General features: G+C 35.7%; 1 protein-coding gene across 7 annotated transcripts in view; it reads right to left on the reverse strand.

Moving 5' to 3' along the window:
- Positions 1–2,954: 2,954 nt before the first annotated feature.
- LOC149789608 (carnosine synthase 1-like) overlaps positions 2,955–27,605 on the reverse strand; it is a 166,728-nt gene continuing 142,077 nt past the window's right edge. For all 7 annotated transcript variants that reach the window (XM_089971631.1, XM_089971629.1, XM_089971627.1 and 4 more), the window contains 5 exons: positions 26,912–27,000; positions 15,302–15,533; positions 13,223–13,485; positions 9,599–9,815; positions 2,955–4,332 (listed from right to left, as the gene is read on the reverse strand). In XM_089971631.1, the coding sequence (XP_089827757.1) occupies positions 3,308–4,332; positions 9,599–9,815; positions 13,223–13,485; positions 15,302–15,533; positions 26,912–27,000 (1,826 nt within the window). In that variant the 3' untranslated portion in view covers positions 2,955–3,307. The remainder of the gene's footprint in view (positions 4,333–9,598; positions 9,816–13,222; positions 13,486–15,301; positions 15,534–26,911; positions 27,001–27,605) is intronic.

A 27,605-nucleotide genomic window follows, 5' to 3' on the forward strand; every position in this document is an offset into this window, starting at 1 on the left:
ATTCAGCTTGGGGCCCCGAGTTGCCGAGTGGTCTAAAGCGTTCTCCTTTACGGATCACTGCCATCTCATGGGTTCGAGTCTCGGATTCAGCCAATGTGGGTATGTGAGAAAGCTTGCCAGTAGCTTCTAGTATGTCAGTGGTTCCTTCCGCGGTTTTCCCGGGTTCTTCCTCCACCATTAATACTGGCCGCCATATATAGCCATGGCGTTGAATCCTACAACAACAGCCAATTCAGATAAAGTCTAATCATACCAGAAAAAGATCTTTATGACAAGTCTATTCACCACACTAAGTCAGTCTAACCATACTAAACATATCTTTACGATTTCAGTCTATTCACCACTCTGAGTCAAAGTTAAATATACCAGACATAGATCTCAATGATTTTAAGTTATTCGCCACACTGTGCCAAAGCCTAATCATACCAGACATAGATTTTTTATGATTTCAGTCTAATCAACACACTGAGTCAAAGTTAAATCATACCAAACAGATCTTATTAAGTCTATTCACCACACTGAGTCAAAGTCTAATCACACCAGATAGATCTTAATGATTTAAGTCTATTCACCACACTGAGTCAGTCTAACCATACTAAACATATCTTTATCATTTCAGTCTATTCACCACTCTGAGTCAAAGTTAAATATACCAGACATAGATCTCAATGATTTTAAGTTATTCGCCACACTGTGCCAAAGTATAATCATACCAGACATAGACTTTTTTATGATTTCAGTCTATTTAACACACTGAGTCAATGTTAAATCACACCAGACATAGATCTCAATGATTTTAAGTTATTCGCCATACTGTGCCAAAGTCTAATTATACCAGACATAGATTTTTTATGATTTCAGTCTATTTAACACACTGAGTCAATGTTAAATCATACCAGACATAGATCTCAATGATTTTAAGTTATTCGCCACACTGTGCCAAAGCCTAATAATACCAGACATAGACTTTTTATGATTTCAGTCTATTTAACACACTGAGTCAATGTTAAATCATACCAGACATAGATCTCAATGATTTTAAGTTATTTGCCACACTGTGCCAAAGTCTAATCATACCAGACATAGATTTTTTATGATTTCAGTCTAATCAACACACTGAGTCAAAGTTAAATCATACCAGACATAGATTTTTTATTATTTCAGTCTATTCAACACACTGAGTCAAAGTTAAATCATACCAAACAGATCTTATTAAGTCTATTCACCACACTGAGTCAAAGTCTAATCACACCAGATAGATCTTAATGATTTAAGTCTATTCACCACACTAAGTCAGTCTAACCATACTAAACATATCTTTATCATTTCAGTCTATTCACCACTCTGAGTCAAAGTTAAATATACCAGACATAGATCTCAATGATTTTAAGTTATTCACCACACTGTGCCAAAGTCTAACCATACCAGACATAGACTTTTTTATGATTTCAGTCTATTTAACACACTGAGTCAATGTTAAATCATACCAGACATAGATCTCAATGATTTTAAGTTATTCGCCACACTGTGCCAAAGTCTAATCATACCAGATATAGATTTTTTATGATTTCAGTCTAATCAACACACTGAGTCAAAGTTAAATCATACCAGACATAGATTTTTTATTATTTCAGTCTATTCAACACACTGAGTCAAAGTTAAATCATACCAAACAGATCTTATTAAGTCTATTCACCACAATGAGTCAAAGTCTAATCACACCAGATAGATCTTAATGATTTAAGTCTATTCACCACAAAGTGTCAGTCTAAAAACACCAGACATAGGTCTTTATGATTTATGTCCATTCACAACACTGAGTCAAAGCCTAATCACTCCAAACAGATCTTAATGATTTAAGTCTACTCACCACAAAGTGTCAGTCTAAAAACACCAGACATAGGTCTTTATGATTTAAGTCCATTCACCATACTGAGTTAAAGTCTAAAAACACCAGACAGGTCTTTATGATTTAAGTCCATTCACTACACTGAGTCAAAGTCTAAAAACACCAGACAGGTCTTTATGATTTAAGTCCATTCACCACTCTGACTCAAAGTCTAAAAACAACAGACATAGGTCTTTATGATTTAAGTCCATTCACCACACTGAGTCAAAGTCTAAAAACACCAGACAGGTCTTTATGATTTAAGTCCATTCACTACAATGAGTCAAAGTCTAAAAACACCAGACAGGTCTTTATGATTTAAGTCCATTCACCACACTGAGTCAAAGTCTAATCACTCCAAACAGATCTTAATGATTTAAGTCTACTCACCACACTGAGTCAAAGTCTAAAAGCACCAGACATGGGTCTTTATGATTTCAATCTATTCACCATTCTGAGTCAAAGTCTAATCACTCCAAACAGATCTTAATGATTTAAGTCTATTCACCACACTGAGTCAAAGTCTAAAAACACCAGGCATAGGTCTTTATGATTTAAGTCCATTCACCATACTGAGTCAAAGTCTAAAAACACCAGACATGGGTCTTTATGATTTCAATCTATTCACCATTCTGAGTCAAAGTCTAATCACTCCAAACAGATCTTAATGATTTAAGTCTATTCACCACTCTGAGTCAAAGTCTAATTAGAAATGCAGTATTTCTAGAGTGGTAAAAATTTCAACCAGCAGTACACAAGATCTCATTAGTACATGTGGATCTCATTATTAAACCCATGTGAGATCTAAGTAATATAACCCCATTTCAAAAGTTTGATCAAAATTAGATCACAAGTATCACCTCCATAATGGTAACAGGCTCAACCAATAAGCGACAATACCTCAACATTAATGTATGTAATATCTTAATAATACTAATCTTGAACATTCTTTTTTCTTGCCATCGTCTCTGCTAACCACTGTGGACAAAATGAAATGCCAACTATGGTTTAAGTGGCTTACCCAACACAAAAAACAAAGGATTAACAAATAACATGACTAAGAAAATGAAGGAGATGATTATATTATCATCATCATGATTTTATTATGTAAGAAAATACCAACCAGGCACCAGAATTTTAAAAATGTTTTGTGTCATTACTGACAATCTATGACCAATGTATTTTTGTATGCTATATATAAAAATATAATGTCCATATCAGTTAAGGATGTAAAATATTCTGAATTTCAACCTAAGCCTTGATAGCGCAACGCTATAACCCTATATACAAAGAAGAAAAAAATCTCAGAAATATTTCATACATAGCCATCAAAAACTGGTTAGGATCCTTCAATTCTTTATTAATCAAAATAATCTATTTTGAACCACTTGCGACTACACTGTGTGGAACCTTTCCATTCTAAATACTCCAGAAATCTCGCAGGAAGCTATTAACATCATAGTCATGGTGGTTGATATTCAGTTCCTTGGCAATTTCCAGAAGCTTTTGTCTCGCTGAAGGGAGGTCCTCTGCCATCACAGCAACATTTGCAAACGGCTCCTCAAAGCCACCTGTACCAACCTCAGCACGTTGGTTGAACAGGTTGAAGTGAATTTTTCCAGCTGCCTCTAACTCCAACCTTTTGGATATATAATACGGGTCCAGAAGAAGATGGCTGTGCAGAGAAGGTATGCACATGATTCCCATCATCTGACCCTTCGGAGTCCGATCTGGGACATGTGGCTTAATGCCACAGGCGACTTCAAATGCAGACAGGAGCAAGTCTATTCCATAGATCTTTCTGACCCAGTCCCTGAGACAGAAGCCACCCATTCTGCCGTTCACCTCAATCAGTTTTGGACCAGTTGCTTCCATCTTAAATTCCACATTAAAGACACCGTTCTTCAGACCAAGCTCTATGCAGCATTGGAAAGCAGCGATAATAAGCTGTCGTTGCTTGTCATAAGAAAGGGCACTTGGCATGCAAACAGCAGTCTCAGTAAAGGTCTTGCCTCTTGTCGGACCATTGTCAGAAACAAAGGCACCAACCAGCTTTCTTTCATGAAGAATGAGATCCACATCGTGCTCTGTACCAACGAGATACTCCATAACCATCAAGGTGTTTCCATGACCAAGTCCAATGCCAAAGTAGTCCTCGGGTCTCTGTAGCACTGCACGAATTTCCTTGTACTTGTTCACCATTTCCTCAGGATTTCTCACCAGCGTTACACCAACAGCGCTGGACCCATATTCCAATTTCATGATCAGAGGAAACTTTCGTACCTTCTGGACATTTTCAATGTCAGCCTGAGATCTCAGTGGTGAGAACCATGACGTGTAGAGGTAGATGACCGGCCAGTGTGGACTGACACAGATCCCCTTACTCAGGACAGCTAGCGTGTCACTCTTACTTTTGGCACTCAATGCTCCCTTCTCAGTTGATCCTAGTAGAATAAAGCAAATAATTATGGAACATTGTAAATTGCAAAAAATAAAAAGCATTGACTCTTGGGAAAAGATTTGTGTACAATCTATTTTCCAAGCACGAACCATGGTTGCATCTTGAATTACTTATTTGAAAAAAAAAGACCTTGTCAGAATTACTCAACAACACAATGTATTATGGTATTTAGATACACCCACTATATATATAATTACTGAAATAAATTGTCGGATATATCTTGCTGTAAAATTTTAACTGACCAGGATGGTTGATCAGCATGCAAAGTTAGTCATGCATGAATTATGGTTTCTGCTCAAAGGCCAGCAGGTGCTAAAAAATAAGCATCATATTAACATGATGTGAAGGACTTTGACCTATGAATTAAAAGAAACATTCTGGTCACAATATTTAGAAAATCTCAAATTTGTTAGTTTAGTACTTTCAAATCGTTTTATGGTAAGAACTTTCTAGGATAGATGTTTGAAAAATTGGAGGGTCCGTATGTTTTATTTAATGAGAGTAAACACATAGCATATTGGGTCAATGTTCTTTAATTTGTATAGGCCAAGAATAACTATATAAATCATAAAACGTGATTAATATTATTCAGTACATGAAGTACCAAAAATATTTCATATCTATGTGATAATGTACAAACAGGCATGAAATGCTGAGAGAAAAGATGTATACCAAAATCCCTAAAGCACTAAGCACCTTCAAGTGGTACAGTTGAATTAAAAATGATGCATTTCTTATCTGTAGATAACAAAGATTAGGATGGAACACATACGGTTAGTATCAAACAAGAAAAATAAAAGCTGTTTGATCCTTTCTTGACTTCAATCGTATACATCATTTTGACATTTATTTTTCTTCAGGGGACAAAAAAACACCATAAATATTAAGTCTGTCAGCGAGAGGATGCTTCTCAACAATGCTTCACCTAAATATTAAGTTTGTCAGCGAGAGGATGCTTCTCAACGATGCATCACCTAAATATTAAGTTTGTCAGCGAGAGGATGCTTCTCAGCGATGCTTCACCTAAATATTAAGTTCGTCAGCGAGAGGATGCTTCTCAACGATGCTTCACCTAAATATTAAGTTTGTCAGTGAGAGGATGCTTCTCAGCGATGCTTCACCTAAATATTAAGTTTGTCAGCGAGAGGATGCTTCTCAGCGATGCTTCACCTAAATATCAAGTTTGTCAGCGACAGGATGCTTCTCAGCGATGCTTCACCTAAATATTAAGTTTGTCAGCGACAGGATGCTTCTCAGCGATGCTTCACCTAAATATTAAGTTTGTCAGCGAGAGGATGCTTCTCAGCAATGCTTCACCTAAATATCAAGTTTGTCAGCGAGAGGATGCTTCTCAACGATGCTCATATTATACCGAAAGTTTTTTTTACCGTTGAATGGAAGATTTAGTGACACAAAACACTGGACGAGCTAAGGAATACTCCATGTTCTAACATTTCAACTCATCAAGGTAAAGTCTTTACGTCACTATGGATGCAGTTCTTGAACATTTCAATATGAGTCGTCTCAGATTTTTGTAATCCTGATAAACTTTCTCGGCTAAGCACCACCTATCTAATAACTGCTCTTTTTTTGTGCAAATTTGACATGGGTTTGTCCACTTTCTATTTTATAGTTTGTCAACTTTTGTCAATAAGCTATATAAACCAACTTGTAACCCTTCAAGCTACATTCCATGACCAGATCATAATCAGAACTTTGATGTACTGACAGGGAAGTACAGATGTCACAAACATTGCTAAAAGGTGCCATTTATAATAACTTAGTCGAATGCTTCTGGGCCATTTAAAATTTTCAGCAATTTTCTCATAATGAGGAAAGTATTTGTCTACTGATCTTTCACTAAAAGGGGGTACTAACCTAATATTTTAGTAACATCAAAACCTGAATATGTATATAAAGTGGGGATATGCTTTTCACTTGCCAGTTCTAATTTTTTTAATCTAAATTGAAATTACTTTTCTTCCTTTCTCTCTGTATGCCGCTCCTTTTCAAACTGCATCTTTTATTTGTATTAGTCTATCCTTTTCTCTTTCACATTCCTCTTTCTGCACATGCAGTTATATTTGTCTCTCTCTTTCCTCTTTCTCTAACTGTATTCATTTCTCCTCTTCTCTTTCTGAAACTGAAGCTTTCTTAACTCTATTTGGTTGTATTTTAATTTGAATTATGGTCCACACAAAGTAGGAAAGATAATTATTAAGTTAAATTACAATATTAACACCCTTGTGACTACTCCGCTGGCCTAGTGGTTAGAGCATCTGCTTCAGATGTGGGAGGTCGTTGGTTCGATCCCTGGCCGAGTCATACCAAAGACTTATAAAAATGGTACGAACAGCTGCCTCCCTTGGCACTCAGCAATAAGAGGTTAGTGTTAGGACTGGGTGGCCTGGTGTCAGGATAATGTGACTGGGTGGGACATAATGCTACATGTCTGCGGCATGATGCCCAAGTGCTTGACATCACTATAAACTGCCACACTGCAGATCTTGTAGTGATACGATTGAAAAATTGTTAAAGCTGTGTTAGAAATTCAAATCACACATACACACACACTCTTGGAATGTAAATATATTAAAAGAGTACCAGTATGCTGATATAGATAGCCAGGTTAATCATGTAGTCAGTTTAGTTGTACCAGTTTCCACACAATGAGGATTTAAGTGATGGAATGCAATCAGACTGTAGTGACTTTGGTGGAAACCAATCTTTGATATTCCAAAATTATGAATAATCTGGACCAGAAACTTTCACAACTGCAGCAACAAGAACAAATTAACTAAAACAGCTACTACTCTGAATATGAGCACTTGCTTCGAGATGTTCATATATGAACAAATAAAATCTACCATGATGTTAAAATTATTGTTGATTCCACACCTTGAAACTGCATCCATACAGAATGAACCCTCTCAACCTGGAATATTTATAAAAAGGAAATTCAGTATTTGCTGGAGAATGATTTCATAGAACCAAGTAAAAGTTACTGGAGTTCACCATGACTGCATTGATAAAATTGGAATTGCAAAACTAAGTCCCCAAATTTGACCTTTCCAAAGGATTTTAGCCAATTCCACGGACAGAAAGGGCAAAATAGATTCTGGCATTAGTGACTCCAGATGGGCTTTATCAATATAAAGTGATACCATTTGGAGTGAAAGATTCGGATTGTACTTTTCGACATTAATGAATATGATTACATCAAGTCAAGATAATTACAATGCTTACAGTGATGATTCATCATTTCCAATGACACCTGGAAAGATCACTTTGCGACAATTCTGAAATTCTTTGATAGACTCAATGATGCAAATGTGGCAATCTTTCCAAAATTGAGTTTTGACGTGCTTGTGTTACGCTTCTAGGATCTATTGTGAGACATGGACTAGTTCAACCTATAGATGTTAAGGTTAAATCTATCTCCGAATTCCCTGTGCCTATCAGCAACAAGCAAAAAACGTGATTTTAAGGTATGGTTGAATACCATCAGAAATTTTGCTTCAATTTTTCCATAACTGCTGATTCCTGACAAATTTATTGAGTATGTGTGTGTGATTTGGATTCTTAATGTAGCTTTAACAATTTTTCAGTCAAATCGCTACGATGTCTGCAGTGTGGCATTTTATAGTGATATCAAGCACTGGGGCATCATGCTGCAGACATGTAGTATGATGTCCCACCCAGTCACATTATCCTGACACCATGCCGACCAGGCCTAACACTAACCTCTTAATGCTGAGCCAAGCGAGGCAGCTGTTAGTACCATTTCTGTAAGTCTTTCGTATGACTCGGCAGGGGATCAAACCCATAACCTCCTGCATTTGAGGTGGACACTCTAACCACTAGGCCACCAGAGCAGTACAATTTATTGAGTAAGAAAACCAAGTTTCACTGGTCTGAGAAAAGGAGGCTTTTGATAAAGAAAAGGCCATACTTAAGATTGCACCAGTTCTTTCAGTTCCAAGGTTCAGTCAAACATTTCAATTGACTGTTGATGAAAGTGATGTTGGGTTGGTGGAGAACTGATTCAAAATGACAATAACGGTGTAGATCATCCAGTGTGTTGATTTTCTAAGAAATTAAATAAGCACCTGAAATATTATTCCACAATTGTTCAGTATTATTCCACAATTAAGAAGGAATATTTGGCTTTGATAATGGTTTTGCAACACCTTGAAACGTATATTAGTTCAGTTCCTTCTCTGCTTATTGTATTTAGGAATCATAACCTTTACTTTCATTTGCAAGACAAAAAACAAACATGAGACTATTAAGGTTCAATCTGATATTGCAGGAATATAATATTCACATCATGCATGTCTAGAAATAACTCATTCATGCTGTAAGATCTAAGCAGAATCAGTTGTATTATTGTTGTGTCTAGTATTCCATTTGGGCTGGAATTTTATTTATTCAAATTATTTAAGTCATTTTTCTCTAGAAATACAAAGTGTTCAAAAATAACATTCTTGGAAGTAACGACTTGGATTTATAGTGAAATTCAAATAAGCATATATTCTTGGATTTTATTACTGTCTTTAATGTTGGCACATCATTATGACAGGCCAACACAAGCACATTGACACTTCCAGCATTTGATTAATTTTGGAATATCACTAAAGTTTATTCAAAACATTCTTTTTAGGACTTGTGCTGGAAATTGTAGAATTATTTGGGATTTAATTTGCAATACTAGCAAGTTATTTTTATACATTTACACTTTGTATTTTAGAGAAATAAACTGTCTATTAAGTTTTAGAAAACCTGTTTTTGCTCTTTTCTACTGCTTAGTTTAATACCACAGAGTCTTAATATAAAATATGCAATCTGTCTTAATTCATTTAATTAATTTCATCATACAGTTTCTGATAACATAATTGTCGTTCTGAGTTTGTGGTCTGTTGTTTTTTTTGTCACTGTGATAAAATTACATGACAGTGTTGGACCAATGAGACACGAGAGTGACAATACAAGGACTGGTTCATTTGAAGCTGTGAGAGGCAGTCATATATGTTTAGCATGCCAAATTTTTAAATCAACAGTTCAAGCCATTACTCATGTTTATACATGTTGTAAAAATGTTTAAAGAGAAACCCTCACATGTCATCTTAAGAACATTGCTTATACATGATGTGGCTCCTACTTCAAAATTATGTCTTACAATTGATGATCTCGTGAAAAATTAAAACAGTCTAGGCAAATCAGTCAAACCTGTCTGACAAGACCCCTACCTGGTAGGTTGAGAAGATGGCACAATTTGGCAGCCAGTGGGACACAATCCTCCCAGAATGTGAGACAGCCATCAACCTTAATTTCATTTTTCATAATATGCTTGTAGATCTTTGTTGCATGCTGCTCATCCTGAGTGTGATTTGAGAAGTCAAAATGAATGAAGTCCTCCACTTCATCTTTAGCGAAATGATTTGGATCTGAGTCCACCAACACAACCTGCACAACAAAAAATATGTTTTATTCAGTTCTTCTCAATGACTGGGTTGGAATAATAAAGGAGGATTAAATAACTTGTATCATTTTCTCTTTTGGGGTGATGTTGAACAGCCCTCTAGATAGGCCTCTGATGAAAACAAAAATGGGCCTGATTGTTTTCATAGCCTAGCTAGACCATACCATTACAGTCACTTACAACAAACTGGTTTGATAGACTGTCTTGAGCAAATGCTGCAAAAGGCATCAAATAAAATGCCCTGACTCCAGATCAAAAGCATTAAAAAAAGGACTAAACCCAGACTTATCCAAGAGACTGTTGACTCTTAAACAAATCCTAAAGTTTGCTTCAAATTAATATAATTAAATTTTTTCTTTTGTCATTATGATTGAAAGCAATCTGACTGGCCAGGCCCTTTTGAATTATCTGGGTTCATACCTGAATGAACCCAATTATTTTAAAGCCATCTGATTGGCCAGGCCCTTTTGAATTATTTGGGTTCATACTTGAATGAACCCGAAGCCATGCCCACCTGCACAACTTTTCTGTACATAATACTCATTGAGGACTATATTTAGAATATAGGTCACTCAAACTCAGACTTCATGCGCAGGATTTTAATTTTGAACCAAATACTGGACATTTTTTCAAGTAAATGATATATCTTTCGCTAATGCTACATGTAAAATGCAGTTTAAATGAATAAATAAACATCGCCTACTCACATATCTTGATGTGGAAAACGCGATGGTACCTTGAGAAATTGAACAGTGTGTGCATGAATTAATGTATGATATGGAATCTGTATACTGTTACAATATGAAAATTTGATATTTGTTTTGTAGAATAAAAAAAAACAAAATAAGAAGAAAAGAGACAAATATTTTGTGGCCACAGGTGGGTTCAAATCCACAACCTTCGTGTTAGAAGTGCAATGCTTTAATCAACTGAGCTATGAAAACCATTTACATATGCAGTAATAGATAACGTATACAAGCCTGTATAGTCTGAACTTTTACTATTTTTGCTAATACTTTAAATAAATTAACCAACATTGCCTGCTTACATATCTTGATGTAAAGGCACAACAGTACAGTGCAAAATGGCATTTTGCATGGTGATTTGTATACAGTGCTGAACATAGATAAAAATGAAAAACAAAATCGTGTTTGCCTGAAAACAACAAAACAATCTTTTTGGACAATGTTTTCTATCATGCAAGTATGGATTTTGACTTTTTCAACTGAAGTGGTGGACTTGTGATGTGGGTATGGCCTTAAAAACATGTGGGTATGGCCTTAAAAAACATGTGGGCATGGCCTTAAAAAACATGTGGGCATGGCCTTAAAAAACGTGGGCATGGCCTTAAAAACAATGCTTTTCTCTGACTGCCTGAAGATATATCATGAATCTTCACTGTGCCTTGTACAGTAGAACTTTGATTATCCATCAAGGTGTGGGACTGAGACCATGACGGATATGAGAATAGACAGATAATAGAATATGTACATTAAAAATATCATACAATAGACTGGATCATCAAAAATATCATAATATCTACATATGTTCATGTACCTATTTGTAATATTTTGATGTACAATGCCATGATGGTTAACAGAGACTGATGGTTAATCAGGTGTTGGAATATCAAAGTTCTACTGTAAGGTTAAATAATATAATGTTATTAAACTACGAGTTTATTTAACTATTTATGCTGTTGAATTTAATTCTCCCACCTCAAACTCATTTCCTACTTTCAGACATGCTGAATTATGCAATAAGATGGATTGACTTTCTCCATGAAAGCACAGAAGTACTGTTTTAGTAGTATTTCTCCTAAGATATTATGGCTGGGTAACTTGTCTAAAGCAGAAATAGCATACTAATTTGGTCTTGAAACCGATGACTTACCATTATGTTTTTGGATTGTGCATTCCAACTGCATAAATTTTAACCAGAAATACAGGTAAAAGCCATTATAACGTGATGCACTATAACATGCTTCTGCTTATAATGCAATGGCACCATGGCTCCCATTTTTTATTTTAAGGTGACCTCTCTTTTTAACATCCTATATACATGCTCTTGGAAAAGCCAATTATTTGTAGAAATAGCAGAATTTTAATCCCAGCACTGTGTTTAATGTTGCCGTAACTTCACAGTGCACTGTTTCTGCCATACTGGCAAATTTACAATTCAAAACTGAATTATATTTGATGTCTGATGAAACCCAGCAAACAAAACAAATGATATATGGTCAAGAGATTAGTACAAACTGATGACATTGAAATTTCAATGCACATTTTCTATGGGAAAGTTTTTCCAAAAATTTGCTAACACAATCCTGCTTATATTGCGATGGAATTCTTTGGACCCCTGAGTATCGCATTTTAACGGGTTTTACCTGTATGTGAACAAAACAAAAATCCACTACAGAGTCGCACATAAACCAAACTCAGTGATGCTGATTGACAAGGGTAACACTCTACGGCCCTTGCACATTAGTGCAGGGACATGATTCTGTAATCTCAATCATGATTCAAAATTTATTCGAGTAACTATTACTGGCTCACTTCCTTCATCATGAATGGGCATATTTGTTTCTTACAGCAACCAAGATCTTATCACTGTGTCTAACTCCTTTTAAGGTACGTTTTAACGTCCATCACAGACATAAAAGTGGCTCCCGACCTAAAAAATGTACATACCAACGGAGGCTTTTCAATGCATTTTTATGTACCTAAGCCAATAGCTATACACCTACAGACAATTTAATAGACCAGTTCTTCAATTTCTGAGGATATTTTATTTCAATTTCTAAAAGCAATATTGCTTAATTTACCTAATGCATTCAGTAGAGATTGGTAGTGCTATTTAAGGATTGCTAATGCATTCGGTAGAGTCTGATAGTGCTATTTAAGGATTGCTAATGCATTTGGTAGAGACTGATAGTGCTATTTAAGGATTGCTAATGCATTTGATAGAGACTGAGAGTGCTATTTAAGGATTCCTAATGCATTCAGTAGAGACTGATAGTGCTATTTAAGGATTGCTAATGCATTCGGTAAAGATTGATAGTACTATTTAAGGATTGCTAATGTATTCGATAGAGACTGATAGTGCTATTTAAGAATTGCTAATGCATTCAGTAGAAATTGATAGTGTTATTTAATGATTGCTAATGCATTTGGTAGAGACTGATAGTGCTATTTCAGGATTGCTAATGCATTTGGTAGAGACTGATAGTACTATTTAAGGATTGCTCATTCGGTAGAGACTGATAGTGCTATTTAAGGATTGCTAATGCATTCGATAGAGACTGATAGTGCTATTTAAGGATTGCTAATGCATTTGGTAGAGACTGAGAGTGCTTTTTAAAGATTGCTAAAAACCACAACAACATGCTTACCTTTATTCCCATTTCCTGAGCTGCTAACCAGATAAAGCTCTTGCTGTAGCCACCTGCTCCAACAACAAGTACCCTCTTTCCGACCATAAAAAAATTATGAGACCTTGTTATCATGGTGTCTACAAGAGGGGCAACTGCATGGTCCTTCATCTTGGGATATATGATATCGAACATGTGGCAGTTAATGGTGCAGTCGTGACTGTTCACCTCAATGCCAACTGGAGTGAGAACACATTTTCGTCTGGTGATGACAAAGTCAATACCTGAAAATAATGCATATATAATTAATATGCAATAATAAAAATATGCACAACATCAAAGACAGCTTGATGGCTTTCTGGTTGGACTGATAAGCATCTGTTAGGACAGAGTTGGCAAAGAATCTGATGCAGAGTGCTGGAATAAGAGTAAAAATAGGTACTGGAATAAGAATAAAAATAGGTACTGGAATAAGAATAAAAATAGGTACTGGAATAAGAATAAAAATAGGTACTGGAATAAGAGTAAAAATAGGTACTGGAATAAGAATAAAAATAGGTACTGGAATAAGAGTAAAAATAGGTACTGGAATAAGAATAAAAATAGGTACTGGAATAAGAGTAAAAATAGGTACTGGAATAAGAATAAAAATAGGTACTGGAATAAGAATAAAAATAGGTACTGGAATAAGAGTAAAAATAGGTACTGGAATAAGAATAAAAATAAGTACTGGAATAAGAGTAAAAATAGGTACTGGAATAAGAGTAAAAATAGGTACTGGCATACCTTATATTCCCATATGATCAGGCAGGTTTGAAAGGAGAGACTTTTGTGATATCAGTTGTATTCAAAGAATGGAATCACACTTGTTGCTTGCAAAACTGGACTTTTCATGATCATAAAAAAAATATTGGAATATAATTTTCATACCTAGGTAAAAACTATGTGAGAACAAAAGATCTCATTTTGTTGAATCTGCATTCATTTACTAGGCAAGTAAAAGCATTAACAATGATGCCAATCTAGGTTGTGAGCTAAATTAGACGGGTGAACACACAAATGGACACCAAAGCAAGTACAATGTCAAGTTTCTTCGATGCACACACATGGACACCAAAGCTAGATCAATGTCAAGTTTCCTCGATGATGGGTTGAACAATAACATACAAAATATGGTTTTCAGTGTGCAAATTTATGCCAAAATTCATCTCTCAGGAACACAATCATTATTCGTGCCCAGGCAACCATTTGCAAACAACAACAATGTATAATCCCTGTCCCGGAGATAAGAACAGTGATTAATTTGGAAATATACAACAAAAGACAATTATTAATCACTAATATTGGTAAATGTTCTTACCCCAAGACACCACTGGTAACAAACCTTTCAGCAAACTTTAAACACAGGCTTCATCATATGTCTGTACATTAGGTCAGACCATGCACATTAGTATGCAATGAATTTACACAGCCTCTGTGCTAGACAACTGTTGTCAGACCCTGACAAGGTAATATGCTTAAATTCAGGATTATTGTTAAAAACATTTAGGGCTACAATAAAAGATACTGGTACATCTAAATTAACAAGTTTCAGTGTAATTGTCTTTCAGGCAAATCCCTAACAGATTTACGTTCACGATGTACCACTTTGGCATACATATTTGTAACCCTTTGTAAAGGTCCTTACTTTGCTACTTCAGTCAAGCTATCTTCACATGCAATCTGTACTAGTGAGTTGGTGAGGATTGTATAAGAACTAGGGGAGGGAAGGAAGAATAACTGGGTACAATTATGAAGAGAAAGACAAACATTTGTTAGATCCAACTCAACAATTTTGAAATGTACATGTTAAACTCTATTATATTTTCAACAAGACAGTTAAATATAGGAAAGATACATTAGTTGAAACTTAAGTTGGAAGTTAAACCCATGCAAACTTTGACTGAGGCAGGCATTTTCTTTTATTGCTAAAAAGATTACTGAATTACAGCTTTTTGTATAGGAATTGTATCCACTACAGGGATTATATTATGTTTTGCACTAATTGTATGTGTCGGTCTTCATTTAGGTTGTAATTTTAAAGCATTGATATTAACTAACCAATAACATCAGTCTGGGCATAAAGGCCTCCTCTTTCTGAGGTGTCAAGGTCACTCTCGTGAGACATAATGCCGTCCAGAACAGCTGCAGACTTTTCCCTAACATCTTTTTCAAACCTTTCTATTTCATCATTGTCAGTGACACCATATGCAATCAGAGTGGTTTTAAGAGGCTGTAAAAACGTGGTACTTCCATTAACAGGCTCTCCCATGAAAGAAATTCCGCAATTGACCTAAAAGTAAATGAAAGCATTTATTTTACAACCACACTGGAGACAGGCCAAAATTGCCCTTTTAAACAGGTGTCCTTAATACAACAAGAAAAAAAAATCACCAAAATGAAGCACAGAAGGTGAGCAAAGATTTTGAAGCATTTTGAAAGGTAAGTAAATTAAATAGACCAAATTTATATTTAGGTAAGTAAATTAAATACACCAAATTTATATTTAGGTATGTAAATTAAATAGACCAAATATATATTTAGGTACGTAAATTAAATAGACCAAATGTATATTTAGGTAAGTAAATTAAATGGACCAAATGTATATTTAGATTTATAAAATTTGACCTAAGATAGTTAAAACAGTATGAACTGGTGACCTCATTATGAAACTGACTACTGAAAATCGTTCAGTACATTATGAGAAATTGACTACTTCGTCGGATGTAATTACAGTCCAGATACAGTGTGGGATCTGTTCCAGATACAGTGTGGGATCTGATGCTGGTACAGTCATGAGATCTGATGCAGAAACAGAGTGGGATCTGATGCTAGTACAGTCATGAGATCTGTTCCAAATACAGTGTGGGATTTGAAGCAGATAAAATCTCTGATCTAATGCAGATAGTCATGAGATCTGATGCAGATAAGTGTGGGATTTGAAGCAGATAAAATCTCTGATCTAATGCAGATAGTCATGAGATCTGATGTGATTCCAGTGTAAAATCTGATGCAGATTCAGCGTGGGATATGTTGTATAAAATCAGCTTGGGGTTATCAATCAGACCCAAAAAATCCACTATAAAAATTCTTTTAACGAAAGCTTCATGTCAATATGACTTTCCATTTCTTGGCAGAAGCTATAACAAGATTTTGAAGATGGTTGCCATATCTGCAGTCATACTGGCACCATTTTCATTTAGGACCAAGTAGACATCATAATTAGTCTTCTGGTCAAAACCCTCCGTGTCAAAATAACTTTCCTTTTAGGAGTAGAAATTTTCAAGGTAACAGCAATGATGGTCAGTATCAGATCACCACCAACTTCTTTCAGGACCAACTAGACACCACAGGATGTCTTTTTTCAGGACCAACTAGACACCACAGGATGTCTTCTTTCAGGACAAACTATAGACCACAGGATGTCTTCTTTCAGGACCAACTAGACACCACAGGATGTCTTCTTTCAGGACAAACTATAGACCACAGGATGTCTTCTTTCAGGACCAACTAGACACCACAGGATGTCTTCTTTCAGGACCAACTAGACACCACATGATGTCTTCTTTCAGGACCGACTAAACACCACATGATGTCTTCTTTCAGGACCAACTATACACCACAGGATGTCTTCTTTCAGGACCAACTAGACACCACATGATGTCTTCTTTCAGGACCAACCAGACACCACAGGATGTCTTCTAGTGACAACCCGCTGTCCATTTAGGAGCTGTCACAGCAAGAGTTTGATTTTCAGGATAACCATTTCAGCAGCCATACTGGATGTCCAAACTGCACCATATTCATTTATGAGCAACTAAACAATATATGAAATCTTCTGAGAAAACTCCACATGAACAGAACTTTCGGTTTGGGAGAAGCAAATAACAAGAGTTTCAAGATGGTATCCACGGCAATCTCATGTGATGCCAGATCAGCTATAACTTTTGTTTTGGACCAAGTACCCAGTAGGCATACATAGTGGGGATAGGCTATGCTGATATGACCAAGTACCCAGAAGGCATACATATTGGGGATAGGCTATGCTGATATGACCAAGTACCCAGTAGGCATACATAGTGGGGATAGGCTATGTTGATATGACCAAGTACTCAGTAGGCACACATAGTGGGGATAGGCTATGTTGATATGACCAAGTACCCAGTAGGCATACATAGTGGGGATAGGCTATGTTGATATGACCAAGTACCCAGTAGGCATACATAGTGGGGATAGGCTATGTTGATATGACCAAGTACCCAGTAGGCATACATAGTGGGGATAGGCTTTGTTGATATGACCAAGTACCCAGATGGCATACATAGTGGGGATAATAATAATAATAATAATAATAATAATAAGGACTTTGTATAGCACCTAATCTTTAGAAGCTCTAAGCACTTTACAACATTAGACAACACCTATAAGATAAAAAAAAACATATAATGATATGATTACAAAAAAACAAACACCATGAAATTAGAAAACATTAAAAAAACATGCTGAGAATATTTAAGGTAGGAAACATTATTAGGTCTTTAAGTTTGTTCTTGCAGTCGAAATAAGTGAGTTTTGAGAGCCCTCTTGAATGTGATCACTGTGTCTTTGTGTCTAAGTTCAGTGGGCAATTCATTCCACAGATAGGATACGTTGATATGACCAAGTACCCAGAAGGCATACATAGTGGAAATAGACTATGTTGATACGACCAAGTACCCAGTAGGCATAAACAGTGGGGATAGACTATGTTGATATGACCAAGTACCCAGTAGGCATACACAGTGGGGATAGACTATGTTGATATGACCAAGTACCCAGTAGGCATACAGTGTGGGGACTGACTATGTTGATATGACCATCGTTCAGGAGATCTATTACTGTATGGGCAACTAGTGAGTGGATACATCATTCAGGAGAAGCAATAACAAGGTTTTCAAAATAGCCAGCCATTGTTACACAGTGATAGCCATATTGGATGTTCATGCAGCTCCATTTTCATTTAGGACCAACTATACACTGGGATAACAACAACAACAACAACAACAACAATAATATTTTCATTCAGTTTTTCAAGTACGTGGGAAAGCCTGCCAGTAGCTTCTCATGGGTTGGTGGTTCTTCCTTGGGTTCTCCAGGGTTCTTCCTCCACCAGTTATACTGGCCGCCATGTATAGCCTATCTTGTGCTGCAAAATGGCGTTAAACCCTAGAACAATAACAGTATTTTAAGCAAACTTTTGAGGCCCACAAGTTAAAAGCATCGTGAAAACCAGAATAGCGCCTATTTCTCCTTTATCTATTATTAAGTAAGAGCAGGCCTAATGGGTTCCACCCACGTAGTTCTCATAAGGTAATGTTTATCATCTACAATATGGTCTTTTTTATATTTCTCATTTTCTTTAACGAGTCATGCTATGGCATACTTCAACAGAGAACACAAATCACATAGCAGAATGAAAGCAAAGAAAAGCATTTTTGCTGTAAAAAAAATCATGAATTTTGGTCCATGTTCAATACTGATCAAAGAAATCTCCATGCAATTCAGAAACACTTCCTTTGTACATGCAAAGAAAACACATACAATGCTCTGCAAACATTTCCATGGCATCATGCAATATTGTTGTTGTTTTTGTGTATCCAGCACTCAGCCCCTACACTTCTGTACAGTTCTGTCAATAAAAGATATGAAGCTCTGTTGGTACCTCCTTGGCTTTGCTTTTTTCAGATAATGAATTATTCACCTTGCAAAAGCTAATACGAGAATAATTCACATAATTGCATAATATGGTGTTGTGATGTTATTTTGATTCAATTATGAAGTCCTATACAACATTTCTACATTTCAATAAAATTACATATTTGAGGAGGTAAAACTTTGATTTTGTTCATTTCATTACGATTCCTTCAACTTGGTCAAAAATTTAAAAAATATTCAAAGTATAATTATTGAAATTACCAAGACAGGTTTGTCCGATAAGGTGGAATATAAACTGTTAAAAGATGAAGAAGACATAAACACATTGCACCTCAAGTGAATTGAACCTTACTGTCATTTTGGCTTGAGAAAGCAGGTCATAAAAATACATGTCTGAGCAGAAGTGAGGTTGGTTTATACTACCAAAATTCTCACAAAAGATTGAATGAATGGAACCGTTAGCATGGGAATTTCAAAATGACTGAAATATTTATTGACATCATGCTTCTAGCAACAATATAATTCTTGTCCCAGCCAGGAAATATTGTGGGATATGATCACCCTGTAGCTTCCATGTTTATTTATGTATAACACACACTCTATATGATGTGTATGAGCATGTATGTGTGGCATAATCCCTATCAGCAGTCAAATAATATATTGGCACTGCTGAGACCACATTATTGGTACCAAAGTAAACACTTTTTAAAATTACGCTTCTCCAAGAATATTTAACTGATCACACTCTATTATCTCTCAAATCCTGCCCCTCCATCCACATACTATACAAAGGGAAGAAACTCTTCACCATTATGTCCCCTTTTCACCAACAGATGGCTACCCATCAAGTGGATGTTTACCTGTTCAAGCTGAGAGATGCATCACTGAGGATGCTCACATTTACTGGGAGGTCACAGAAGGTTTAAAGTAATGTAATAAACCAGCAAACAATTTATGTTCCTCAAATACATTCCTCAAACATTAACAGAAGAGATACCAGAAGAAAATGCATCAGCATCCATCCTCAGGAACCCTTAAAGAGAAGAATATCTTGAGTCCTTATTTGAAAGGTAAACCACTCTCCTAACATGAGGACAACACAACCAAAAGTCACAAAACCTGTGACAACAATATATGGAGGAAAAGAAATGAATGACTTTTCCTTGCCAAGAAAACGCCAAGGTGTATCCAGTGAAACCCCAAAACTCGTGCACATGATATCAACTAGGTCTGATGACCATCTGTGCCACAGCCACTGGGCCATACAGATTCAATTCTCATCTCTGATGCTAGATCTCCAAAACAGAAACTTGAAAAGGTTTATTGTGCATGCTTACCAACAGCTTCTGTGATTTCTGACTGCAAAACATTTTTTGTTAGAGTATGTAAGGCTTGCCTAGATTACTCTGATCTAGTGCAATGAGTGTATCCAGTCATTTAAAAGGATAGTAAGCAAATTACCCCCAGTGACAGGAATTAAGGGGTTATATCTTCTTTCCTGGCCTTCAGCAGAAGAAAGAAACCTTGTCAACACGACAACCCTTTACCATGCATTTTAAGTAGTGTTTGAGAGCACTGATGGAGTCTTGCATTGCTGTCGCTCTTTGATTTGAACTGGAGAGGGTTTAGTATTTCTAAAAGGAATTTAACTCATTCACCCTGCATGAAGCCAACAGATGGCAGCTTTTATAATAAGCACGCAGTACCTTGCTCAACTTGTGATTGTTTCCTCTGCCTCTTATTATGCCAGAATTTAGTTTGTAAGAAAATATGACAGTTTGTAAGAAAATACATGAGAGTTTGTTGAAAATACGTAACAATTTGCTGAATAGATATGACATCTCGCTGAATATATATGACAATTTGTTAACAATACATGACAATTTGTTAAATATAAAAAATTCTTTGAAAATATATGACAACTTCTTCAATATATATATATATATATATATATATATATATATATATATATACACACACACACACACACACACACATGTATGTGTGTGTGTGATTTGGATTTTTAATGTAGCTTTAACAATTTTTCAGTCATATCGCTACGATGTCTGCAGTGTGGCAGTTTATAGTGATGTCTAGCACTGGGGCATCATGCCACCCAGTCACATTATCCTGACAACAGAACGGCCAGTCCTAGCACTAGCCTCTTAATACTGAGTGCCATGCAAGGCAGCTGTTAGTACCATTTCTGTAAATCTTTGGTATGATTTAGCCGGGATCGAACCCACGACCACCAGCATCTGAGGTGGATGCTCGAGCCACTAGGCCACCAGAGCGGTCACACGCAACTATCCTTGCATCCTTTGGATCATCATGATATTGTTTTGAGCTGCAACATATATGTACCTAATGAAAGAAATGATAATGCAACACGACGTATTGCCTATTTATTTGCATAGACCAATTTTGTAGGATTTAAAATGACCAAGAAACAATGCAGTGCCATACAAACTTGATCATCATCTTCTCCAAAATAAAATGTAACCAAATAATTGTTCTGTTGAGAAATGTGTTTCCAAAGTAAATAATGTAATTTAAAAATGTATTATCAGAGTTGGTAGTAAATCAACCTGCTGCATAATGTACATGCATGTTAGAACTAATTCCTAACATCTGCTTTTTTCCTAGCAATTCCATATTTGATGTGAAAATCATAATACTTTAATAAAAGAAAACCTGCACTAAACAGTTATGTTAAACAGAGGTTTAGAAGTAAATAATCAAAATGGCACCTCCCAAGTCACTGACAAATACACATCACAAATTTTGTAAAACTAAATCATTTACAAGTCTTAGAGTAAATGCTGCGCCTTACTTGTATGAAATGAAAAAGCTTACACCTATCCTGCACTCAAGTAATGTGTGGGCAGCAATGGGTCTACATTCTTCACACGAAAGAAAATCTTACAGCATAGGCCAATTAATGGGTGCATTGAGTGCCAGACACTGATCCAAGAAAGAGCCTTGTGGTGTGAAGTAAGCAGACCTATCGTCTATTTGCTTAAATGATAAGATCAACTAAAAGTTGTGACCTGTTGTGATCTGAAATGTATGGCAGAGTCCATTTTTATGGACCTGTGCCATTATATCTTTCATGACATTGTGTCATTATTTGTTTTGAAACAGTTTAAGGGATGCTTGATCTACAGAACTGGTACAAACAGCTCAAACAAATACCTTCCATCCTTTTGCTAAATGGTAAGATTATTTGTGGCAGTCAACTGTTGCGATCTGAGTCCAGTTTTGATGGAACATTGCTATTTAATCTAAAATGAGATTGTGCTATTATTTGTGTTGAGATGGGTTAGGAGATATTTGATCCATACTGCTTTGCAAGATAATACCTAAGTAGGCTTGGCTTAACCTTGATCTCACTTTAATGAAGTCTATAAAGGCCTACCATCTTTGGCTTATGATGTACAATCGACTATGGTGTGAGATGTCATAACTTCCAAAAAAGTCACTAAGAAAAGACTACCTTTGTGTGGCAAATGTTATTCACATCCATATTTTTTATAACTCCTGGTACATGGTTATATCTAATTTTTAAAATTTTTATGTTTAGTTAGAATTTGCTGGCAAGTTTTAGGACTATTATGAGCATAAAATTACATAGGATTTAAAAATAGATGCTTATGTACGTGTTGACAATTACTAATAATAAGACTTGTTGACAAATTTGGGTTAATTTCTCATTGGCTGGTGGAAGAATTAGGTAATTTCCATTGGTTGGGTTAGATCATATGAATAGGCAATTTCAAAATAGAGTATTATGATCTGTCACATGGGGTATGTTGTGAAATACAGTCATAAGAGACAGTTTATATAATAAAAGAACTGAGCTGTGAGATTCATTCCTATTTTGGAGTTCTTCTTATTTCTTGTGTTCCTGGTGTAAGTCTGCAGACATGTTTTATGTTATACTTTGATATTATTTGAGAAGAGAAACATTTGTTTGGACTGTTCAGTGGAAATAGAAAGTGCTCATTTTTTTTTACTATCATATTCTGGGAATATTATGAATTAGTTACGGGAGTTAAAGATGATGCCATTTTGACAATGTCATGATTCTTGTCAGACTAGTACATTTCCGATCTTGATATTGATATGAACTTCTCATTCTTTTAGACTCTCAAAGACCTTTATCAGGATTATTTTTGATTCACTACATTATACTGTAAATTCCTCTCAAATTTTCATTTATAACATTGATAATTACATTATTTATTAAGTTTTACAAAACATTATTTTGTAACATAGAGTTGTAACACAAATGCTTGAGAACAAAGTAAAGTGACATCCCTTGAGTAATGCTGTACCAAGCTAGGCATCATTTGCAGTGTGTGCCTTATGGTGCTATACCAGGTTAGGCTGATCCTTGAGAGACAGTATATTACATAGGTTCGGCAAACTGGACAAAGAGTGTTTGTCTGGTGCCTGACAATGGACAATTGACTGTGATATTGACCTATTGTGATGAGAGCCATATGGCAGAGTCTGGTGGTGATGGAACAAGACCATTGCAGTCGGCATGACTTGTCCTGGACCAGTTCATTGCAGTCGGCATGACTTGTCCAGTAACTGCAGTCACCATGACTTGTCCAGTACATTGCAGTCGGCATGACTTGCCCAGTACATTAAGCTGGGAATGGAGGGGTACAGGATATTTCATCCACATAGCCAGTTCGTACATCTGAAGTGCAAGAGAGAAACTGCAGTGATCTGTTCTGTTCAAGATCTTGTTCAATAGCAGGTAATAAAGGCAACAGGGTGTCAAGCCCATGCAGCCAATGGCATAGTGGTTTATAATGTGATGGTGAAGAAGGAGTTGGATAGCTGACTAATAGCTTCGATTTCTATGTGTGGAATGATACCCATGGAAAAGTCAGTCATTCCCCTACACAAAGTCTGCATGCAAACTGAGGACATCATTCCGTACCATCCCCCTTAGTTCCCACAGTACAAGAGTCAGTTGATTTCCTGTCCATAACTTGCAAGTCTGACATGTATTCGTAGTAGGTTGCATGTGGCTGCAAATACATGTAAAGTATTGAAGCTTCGCTATTAATACATATGAAACGGACACTATAATATCAACTCTAATACAAGTTACCAGTAAGAAAGGCCACCTGACTGCCTATACAAGTAAAATCACTGAGTAGTCACTTATAGTAATCATGAAGTGGATGCATTGACTATGCAATGCATAGAAAACTTACCTGTACACATCCAACCATGATGGAAATTATACAACAATATAACTGAATTTTCTATAGCACACACATTACATGCACATAAGAATTAACTAAATCATCATTATTGATACCTATAATATAATAGGATGGATGCTATAATATTATTGTAAGACAATACTGCCTCTGAGAAAGGCCTAACAACAGTATATACAGGTAAATCAGTAAAAAGGTCGCATACAGCAAAATATTTTGAATTTTCTATATCGCATTCCAGAACTGCACATACAGCAATAGCAATGTGAGGAGATGCACTAGCAATTTGCGCAGGTACGTACCAAGGGTGCCAAAGTGCATGAGGATGGCAAAGTGATGATACTGAAAAGCCAGAAACATTTTTCTCAAAGAAATAAATAAAAGAAAAGTTGGAAATTTATAGACAGAATAAACTTCCTTTCAAATAGATCACTCCTCCACCTTGCTACAAGACTGAAAACTTCCAAAATACTTATATGTGGATTGCAATGCCTCTTTGTCTGCAGAAAGAATATTGCTTGGCATAACAAGTATTCACTGGTGCCAATATCTATATCAAGGGAAGATGATTCTACTGAACTGCCACCTAGGTGGGGAGATAACCATTACCTTTATATATATAAAAAGATTTATCCTGGGAGAGTTGGATTTGCAAGACAGTAGTAGTTCTCCTAAGGTATTATGATTGTTTAACATATTTTAAGAAGAAACATGCCTACAGACAAGTCAAAATGCCTGAGAAAAAGGTAATGATTTACATTCTGCAAATTTAAAACTCTGATCTAGCCACTTTACATATATATTAAAACCTTCATTTCACATTTATATGTACTGCATTTTTTAATTATACAACTGTTCAAAGTTTCCTTCAGCTATTGATCATTTTTTCACACAACACACCATCAATGTCTGTAATTTATATCCTGTAGTCAATGTCAAGGTCAGTGTTTCATACAGACCTGCTAAAAAAAAGCAGGTTATAACAAACAAGAAATAAATATATATCCAGTTTTACTTATCAGTGATATTTAAATCGCAATGTTTTTTTTAACATAAACAGGATCCATCAACTTTCAAGTCATAAACCAGTCATGGGTAGTTTGTGAGCTCCAAAAGTACTAAGACTGTGGACTCTAAGTAAATGGCTTGTTTTGATGTACGTCACCTCTTTTAAGATGACTAGGTGATAACTGTTAGCAATATAACTCATGAGATTTCTTTCACAGGTCTGTCTAGAAATAAAAGGTACTTGTTCCTAATTTAAGCAACCACCTGGTATGCTTACCATCTGTGCTTTATGCGATTTAAGAGGACACTGACATGTTCTGTTTGACAAATAATTAAATGGATAAAAATATGTGTTCATAAACCAGGGCTAAAAGTCAGCTTGTAAAAGGGTGTTTAAGTGACTTCAAGGTGAAAATTAGATCTTGTGGAAGCCAAAGCAAATATGAGAATGGCATAATTCTGTCCAGAACACAATTTTGTCCATAGAAAAAAAAATGCAACAAAAGCACATAAAAAAATAAAAGAGTGAATTTATTAACTTTGAAATACTGGAATATTTCAAAGAAAGGCCACATTTTACCTTGTTTTCTTATAGGATGGTTACCTAAATCTGCATGAAAGTGGAAACATTGATAAGTGTTATGACATATTAAAACATAAATAAAATCAGGACATTTGTTTACTTGTCTGTTAAATTTTCAGTTTAAATTCTCTCTTATAAAGTCAAGCCATTACCAAAAGTGTTGTCTACCTATCCATTCATCTATCTATATACATGTCTGTCTTTACTCTTCTAACTGTATCTGCATTTGAAGTATTCCTTTTTTCCTCATCCATGTATCTATTTACATGTACAATTTACATGTACTATTTACATAGATCTTTTTCAATGACTTCAATTATCAATATATGGTTTTACAGTGCAAGCACAGATAAATAGATCTACATTTATAACCTATAACAGCTTCCTTAAAAATTCATATATTTTATTGACATATTTTACTTTTCCTTAAGTTAGGATCATTTTATTTCCTACATTTTGGGGCAAGCTCACATCGTGAAAGACAAGTTCAATTTTCAAGTCAGCTCACTCAACTTTTGTACAATTTGTAAAGCCCTGCTTATCAGTTTAAGACTGCAATCTTATGGGGATGTCATAAAATCAATTGTCCAAGCGTCACAATTATATTGATTATTAGGAAATATTAGTCATTATAAACATTTGCTAAAGAAACCATGCAAATGGGGTGAGCTTTAATGTTTAACAATGAATTGTCTGAACTTCATAATGATTTTGGGGTCCTAGGTGGCAAAGTGGTCTAATGAACTCATTTACATATCTCTAACATCTCATCTCTATCCACACAAATTTATGCCTCGGGCTCGGTTAATGTGGGCATGTGTGAACGCTTCCCAATAGCTCCTCACGAGTGGTGGTTCTCACCGTAATTTCTCCCAGGTTCTTCTTCCACCAATTATACTGGGGGACATGCATAGGCTACCTTGTTTTGAGAAATGGCATCAAGGCCAATAGAACAAAACAACAACACATTGATTTCTTGCAAATTATCAAGGATTTTGGAAATTTTAGCAAATGAAATTCTTTAAACCAAAACCATACTAAACTGTTGACAATGATCCACCAATGCTTCAGGAAAAATGACTGATACCTATATCTCCCTTCCCACTATAATAAGCCATAAAATACTGAATAAAGGCTCACATTGGTAGCCACAGCTGAATCGTCATATCTTCGACATACTGTTGATCTCAGGCGAACAGCACAGTCATCTGTACAAGCCCATGCTGGAACTGACAAAACAAAATGCACATAGAATTATCACATCAATACCAACTCTATGAAGCATTAAAAAAATATCTACAGTGCTCCATCAGCTTTTGCCTACTTTCAATATAAGTTGAACATTTCAAAAAATATCAAGGTTAGTGGAAATCAAGGCTCACCAGTAATGTTTACTAGAAAAATCAGAACAAGAAATTTCAGTAGCTTTAAAAGAGTGACAAAATATAAATGCCTAAAAGTTGATAGAGTGCTATATTCAAATTATGTAAAGTCAATGTAAAGTCAATAGAGTGCTATATTCAAATTATGTAAACAGAACACATACAATTCCACCATAAACTGGAGCAGAATTTTCCACATCTTCTACTAAAATTAAGTGCTCAGATTTAAGAATTCAACTTCTGTACTCATGCTTCTATGCTGGTATATTGTCAAAGCCTTCACTAGTCCATCCATTCACCCATATCTGTCCATCTGTTTGTAACCACTACCCCATCTAAACTTCATCACAGAAAATTCAGTATACAAGATTCTCATGAAGTGACACCTGAGTCACACATTTCAGAGAGTGGATAAGGTGAGATTGGAGGGAAGAATGATAAGATAAAAAGAG

This window comes from Sinohyriopsis cumingii, chromosome 10 (genome assembly GCF_028554795.1).
Source record: "Sinohyriopsis cumingii isolate HCF-2022 chromosome 10, ASM2855479v2, whole genome shotgun sequence".
In the NCBI taxonomy this organism is placed as follows: domain Eukaryota; kingdom Metazoa; phylum Mollusca; class Bivalvia; order Unionida; family Unionidae; genus Sinohyriopsis; species Sinohyriopsis cumingii.